At 32.6% G+C, this 7,040-nt stretch overlaps 1 protein-coding gene and 1 long non-coding RNA gene across 2 annotated transcripts in view; one reads left to right on the forward strand and one right to left on the reverse strand.

Annotated features, from left to right (window-relative positions):
- Positions 1-271, forward strand: part of LOC101512998 (GDSL esterase/lipase At5g18430-like) — a 3,595-nt gene extending 3,324 nt beyond the window's left edge. The window contains exon 5 of the mRNA XM_027337137.2: positions 1-271. This exon is cut by the window's left edge and continues 197 nt beyond it. Coding sequence (XP_027192938.1) covers positions 1-39 — 39 coding nt within the window. The 3' untranslated portion in view covers positions 40-271.
- Positions 272-1,640: 1,369 nt separating this feature from the next.
- Positions 1,641-4,214, reverse strand: LOC140918957 (uncharacterized). Its single transcript, XR_012161455.1, has 6 exons — positions 3,500-4,214; positions 2,872-3,393; positions 2,679-2,771; positions 2,484-2,588; positions 2,022-2,407; positions 1,641-1,755 (listed from the first exon to the last, which is right to left on the reverse strand). It is a non-coding gene; the product is annotated as an uncharacterized lncRNA (long non-coding RNA).
- Between the last annotated feature and the right edge of the window lie 2,826 nt (positions 4,215-7,040).

A 7,040-nucleotide genomic window follows, 5' to 3' on the forward strand; every position in this document is an offset into this window, starting at 1 on the left:
GGAAAGAGTATGTGTCCCCAAAAAATTTTAGTCAACTAATTTGTTGATCTAGGCTGATATCTAAGGGATAATGTCCTGTTACTTCAGATTAATTAAAGGAAAATAAACAGACAATTGTTTTCGTATGCTTGATGAGAATAATTATCAAGTATAAAATGAAATTCAGATCGATGAGATCAAAACGTCTCATTTTTGTCTAAGTGTAGTACTCTAGTAGTAACAATAAGATTTGTTCATCATTGTATTTATTTCGTGTTTTAATGTTTTTATCTTTTGCTTAGTAAAAAAAAATATACTATTGGCATTTGACATCTCGTGGGTAATTTTTAATTAGTATGATTTTGAAATATGATAAATTAATTGGATATGTAGGTCCAATAAGAACAAGTTATCAAGGGTCGTAATTATAATATTATAACAGATAATTGAAGCAATAAAAATTATAACAATATCTAAAATAAAGTCTAAGTCATTCAGAGCGGTGAAGACCCACAGAGAGATACTGTGGCAAGTTTTTTTGACTTTGCGTGAGAGTTTATGCATCAATTATCGCACGAATAAACACTAGAAAGTCACAACAACAAACATCTTCGATGTTCGCCATGCCCCATCTAAATCGCATTTAAAAAAGGTGCCAAAGTTGGATACTTCAAGGAGTCATTTACTAAGTCTAGTGGGATGTGATATTGTTTGTGGCATTACAATAGACAAAGATTCCATGCTGATAAATAGCTTTGATATGTTAAAGTTCAGGACGTGGATCTTGTGCTATCTAGGAATATAATTTAGATCATCTCCAACATACAAATGTGTATAAAAGCAAAGAGTTGGTAATTATCACTACAACATTTTTGAGTTGTGGTAAAAATAAAAAAGTGTGGCGTAAATTAAAATATTTGTGGCATAAAGTTTAGGCAACAGTTTATAAAGTGTGTTGTAGGTGGTCGTGGCCTATTCTTTAAGGCAACAGTTTTTTACTTTTGCCTACGAAGTCTAAAAAACCGTTGGTGAATACACTCAAAGAGGTCACGGTTTGTTTGAATGTTTATGGCCATGGTTTTATGAACTAGTTTTGCCAACAATTTATAAATGTTGCATATAGAGTTAGGCCACGATTTTGTGTAAATTATTTATGTTTCAGGCAACACATTTATAACGTTGTCAAAATAATAGGCAACATTTTTTGGTCTAAGACAATAGATTTGTATGTGTTGCATATAATTTTATACCACGATTATTGAAACGTTGGTAACATGTTTAGCCCAAAAAAATTTAAATGTTACCTTTTTGTTTAGGCCACAGTGATGAAAATGTTTTAAACCACACTTTTTATGTGTTGTATATACTTTTCAACCATAAACATTCAATTTATTTAGTCTACATTTTTCTATTTGTTGCCTATAGGTTTATCATTTACTCTCATTTTTTTGCCAAACATTGATAATTAATTATTATTGTTGGTAATTCATAATTGAACATTAACTAATTGTTATTGAACAAAACAAAAAAGAGTTAAACATAATAAGTCTTAATTAAAGTATATATTACAAAGAAAAATAATTGTCTCATCAAAATAATGTAACACAAATATTACTGGATATCCAAAAACAACCAATACATGATTAGATAAAAAAAAAAAAAAAAAAACCAAGTTTTTTTATTCCTAATGCAACAACCAAAATTTGCATTGCCAAAAAACGTCTTCAATACATTCCACTAGCTTCATGTATCTTGGTGATGATCTTCAATTCCAACCTGAAAAGTTATTATATTAATATAAATAAAAAGGAAAATATACAATTATAGTTATGAATATTAAAAAAATGAATCAAAAATTTTTATCGCAACAACAAAATTAATGTTTTATTTTGGTATGTTAAACTACCTATTGGAAGAAAAGACTAGCAACATATCACAAGTACTAAAGACCAACAATTTATAAGTCTCCAAGATACCTAATCATAGCAATAAATCAACTTAATTATCTCACAGTTAAGTAAATCAAACTAATATACTTATACCTTTTCACGAACATGAGTTGATGTAGAAGAATGGAGTGTCGCACTATTTGTAATACCTAAAGCATGTTTCATCGTGTTATAAACAGCAGTTTCACTTAAACTTTGATTTTGCTGCTTCAATACACATTTTAGAAGTTCCTCATATGCTTCCATCATTTTCTTTATAAATGACTCATATTCTTCCATCCTTTCCTTCATGCTACTAATTTCACCTTCATAATGTTTCTTAATGTTAGCAATATCTTCTTTCTTTCTTTTTTTAACATTGTTGGTGTAACTGTTCTTCCATAACAACGAACTCTACCCGGCTTTTGTTTGTCGAACAATGATTGAAAGGCTTGGTCAGGAGGCTCACTAGAGTTTTGAATTGAATCTTGAAGTTTTTCCTGATAGGAAAAAAATTCAATGTTAAAATTTAAAAATTTAGACATTACAAATATATAATGAGAAGGAAAAACATACAATGGCATTTTCTGTTTCTTCGTCAATTTTTCCTTTTCTTCGCTAACGAGTTATGACAAACATTTCAGCTTGGGTGACTTCCTCCCCATTTTCCTTCTTTGCACGCTTTATTGGAAAAGTTGATAATTAAAACTTATTAGAATAACTTGTTATTTATATATAAAAAATACACATAAATAAGAATAAATATTATACCTCTTTTGCAGGAATTCTAGCAAAATTTGTTGGCCCCATTCGATGCATAAACTTCTATTTAGCCCTATTGACAATATTTTTATTGCTAATGTTCTACAATGTAAGTGAAAAAAAATTAAAGTAGGATATATATGCAAAAGATTCTATACAACACAAAGTGACTAAAAGTAATGTAAAATATGTACAAACTTACTTGGATGATACTATTACTCCAATATTTCAACAATTTCTTGAAATAAGGTTCTGGTATGCTTCCAAACCTGTTTTTTAACCTTTCCTTCAAGGTTGAGTATTTTAAAAAATGTGTCATCTTGATATAACATTTGTAACGTCTCCATGCATCATTTATTCGAGAAAAAACAGTTTTATTTCCTTTCTTAGGAATGATAAATTTACTCTGAAAAACATTGTTGTGATCAACATGTGATAACTAATTGATGATCAAATAAAATATGAAAATTAAACTCTTATACCTGAATATAAGGCCATATACGTTCCTCATGATTTTTGCACACTTTCTTCAAGTTTGTATAAATCAAGGGACAAAAGGCTGAATTCCGTGCGATAGTGCCAAGGAAATACCCTAAGTCAGTTACAACTTTGTCATCATGTCCTATCACTTCTCCGTCATTGTCTAAGGTGACTTCTATACGAAATTTTCTTCCATGTATATTCAAGCACTGAGTTGGTCCCCTGGTTTTTTTCTTAGTTGTCCCTATTTTGACATTAAGTTTACATAAGATAAGATAAAATCCTAAAGATGAGTCACAAATATATATATATATATATATATATATAAGAAATTCATATTTGATCATTACCATTACTTTCGTCATCTTCATCTTGATCTTCATTCTCTTCTTCCATGACATATTCTTCCTCTTCACTTCCTGTATCATTTCTCATCTCTTCTTCATCATCAAGTTCATTATTTGTCTTCTTTAGCCTCAAACCAATCACACTTAAACAACACAAATTTGAGTTCACTATAATAGTCTAACTCAATTATGTCATTAATTGCTCCATAGTAAGTGACAAGATCTATTTTAGGATTTTCATCCTTAGAACTTGCAAAACTTTCAGTCAAAGAAACCAAAGTTACACCATAATTTTAAGTTTTGCGTCTTGCATCACGTTTCATAGTGTGAAATCTATAACCATTGATGAGGTAACCTGAAAACCTCTTTGCAGCAACATTTGAACCTCTAGATAATGCTTTGAGGTGAATTGACACATCATTTTCCAAGGCTCGAATTTTAAACCATTCACTAAAATCTTGACCTTGTCTTTTGGCCTTGATCCACTTTCCTCCTTTAGTGTGACTACTAACACATCCATCATTCAGTAGCAGAATATCACAAACAATTCAATCACTAATTGTTGGTCCTATTTAGCAGAATAACTAATTGATGGTCCTAATTAGCAAAATATCACAAACAATTCAATAACTAATTAACATTTTTTGACAGTCCTAATTAACATATTTTAAAGTAATTTATGTAAAGCAGAATATATGATTAGCAGAATATCACAAACAATCACAATTCACTAACCCACCAATACAAAAAGTGTAAAGCAGGATATCTTACTAGCAAAGAAAATCAACATCCAAATGAACCTATAGCCGAATATCACAAACAATCATAATTCACTAACCCACAAATACAAAAAGTGTAAAGCATAATATCTTATTAGCAAAGGAAATCAACATCTAACTGAACTTGTATATTAGAATAGATAACATACTCCCATTGCATATATTATGATGACAAATAAACCAGGACAAGTTTGATTTAGTAGAATAATAGAAAGGTTTATCACTAAAATGAAAAGTTGAACTAACCAGAATAATCCCCTCTTGGATTTGAATCAGGATATAAAAGTTCAAGACGCTTTACTGGACCCAATAATCTTCTATATGAAGCACTCTGCATCACAAACATTAAAAATGAGAAAAAAAAAAGGTGTCTAAAATTAAAATTTCATTAGCTTAAAAACTTCAAAGACTTATGAGACAACACAGATCCAAACCAATGGCAATGCACAAAGACAGTGATGTGTTCAATTCCATCACACATAGAAAAACAAAAACAAAAACATTTCATCTGACCAATACCCATCAAAGAAAAATGACAGTGAATGAAATAACTTTTTCATTTTCTGAGGTACTAAATCAAACTTAGGAAGTTCCACAACCCTAACACCACAACATTAATTCAATAAATCATATAAAATTATTCATTAATCAAAAAGCAGTACTCATACATGAAATTGAAATACATCAAAACACAAAATGAAGAATAAAAAAGAAGATGGGTGAAGCATATTCTTACATGTGCGCGACCTTCTAGTGAGGGTTAAGTCAAACACGAGCTATCAGAGCACAAGACGGCAAGAATTTTCGTAGCACAAGACGGCGGGAAATTTTGGAGCACAAGACGGCGAGAGAAGTCAGAGAATAAAACGACGGTGTGCAAGACAAAGGCGAAAAGGTGTTTTGGTTCCAACGAGACGAAGACGAACGATACAGATGTAAGGAGATAAATGAGAGGTATAGAGACAAATACAAATAAGATTGAGACGGGTATTGGGTTCAGACGAGAGGCAAGGTGATATGGTGGTTATGGAACTCTAGGTAATCAACAATGAAAACGAAGAATTCAATCACAAACAGTAGGACTTCTTATTTATTGAAAAGAATTCGAACTGGAATTGAGTTACAATGGAAGTTTGAGAACAAAGAAAAGAAGAAGAAGAAGAAGTGTAATACAAGTTTAGATTCTGAATACCTGAATCAACTAACTAACTACTTTCCTATATAGTAATTCAGTTACAACTGTTTAGCTAATAATAGTTCCCTCCAGCATCCACTAATTGGCACGTGTCTTATTCATTTACTCTGTAACATTGCCCCCCAGTTGAAAACATTCTTGTCCTCAAGAATGAAAATTAGTGAACTTCTTACAATGATCAAAATAAAATTCCCAAGTGGCATCCTCAGGCAATTGGTGCTTCCATTTGACCAACACTTTAGTTACTGCTTGGCCTCTGCGTTTGACAGTCATTCTGTCCATGATCAACTCAGGTTCTTTAACAGCAAGAACTTCATTTGTGTTGGAAGGAAGATCAGTAGAGGTAATAGCATTGCCAATATGTTTTTTTAACTGTGAAACATGAAATACATTGTGTATTTTAGAATGGGCAGGAAGGAGTAGTTTATAAGCCACTGCTCCTACTATGTCAATCACTGGAAATGGTCCAAAGTATTTTGGAGCCAATTTCTCATTGGATCTGGCAGCCACAGATACTTGTTTGTAGGATTGAAGTTTGACATAAACCAAATCACCCACTGCAAACTTCATGTCACTTCTATGCCTATCAGCAATTTGTTTCATCCTGTCTTGGGCCCTTCTTAGATGGAACTTAAGAACCTTCAGCATCTCTTCTCTTTTAACTAAACTTCTATCCACCAACTGAACTTTAGATTCTCCTGGCAAGTAAGGTAAATAGGCAGTAGGAGGTTGACCATACACAATTTCATAAGGGGTAGCCTGAATTGACGTGTTGAAGGTAGTATTATACCACCATTCAGCTAATGGCAACCACTTGGACCATTGTTGTGGAGTCTCTGCACACATGCACCTCAAATATGTTTCTAGACATCGATTGACCACCTCAGATTGGCCATCTGTCTGAGGATGGTATGATGTAGAAAGTTGTAATTGAACTCCTTGGTAAGCCATTAACTCCTTCCAAAAGTGACTAACAAATACTGGATCTCTATCACTGGTGATAGATTCTGGAAAACCATGGAGTTTGAAGATATTATCTAAAAATGCTTGTGCTACAATGCTAGCAGTATATGGATGAGCTAAGGATATGAAATGAGCAGCCTTACTCAATCTGTCTACTATAACAAAAATAACTTGTTTCCCATAAGAAATAGGCAATCCCTCAATGAAATCCATTGTGATGTGCTGCCACACATGATCAGGGATTGTTAAAGGTTGTAATAAACCTGGGTAGGCAGCAGTGTCATACTTGCATTTCTGACAAGTTGGGCAATGTTGTATGAAGGCTTTGACATCCTTATTCAGGCCTTTCCAGTAAAGAACAACCTTAATCCTTTGTGTAGTAGCATTTCTGCCTGAGTGGCCCGCTGAGGCTGCATTTTGAAACCAATGTAACAATTCTTGCCTTAATTGCACATCCTTGCCAACTACCAATCTTCCTTTCCTTCTGAGTTCGAGGCCATTCCAAGTATAGTTTTTATGTGAGGTTGGACTCTGTTGTAACCGTGTTATCAGTTTCTGCAGACCAACATCAATGGACCAAGATTGCTTAAGCCTTTCTAGCATATCT

Source organism: Cicer arietinum, chromosome 7 (assembly GCF_000331145.2).
Source record: "Cicer arietinum cultivar CDC Frontier isolate Library 1 chromosome 7, Cicar.CDCFrontier_v2.0, whole genome shotgun sequence".
NCBI classification, from domain to species: Eukaryota; Viridiplantae; Streptophyta; class Magnoliopsida; order Fabales; family Fabaceae; genus Cicer; species Cicer arietinum.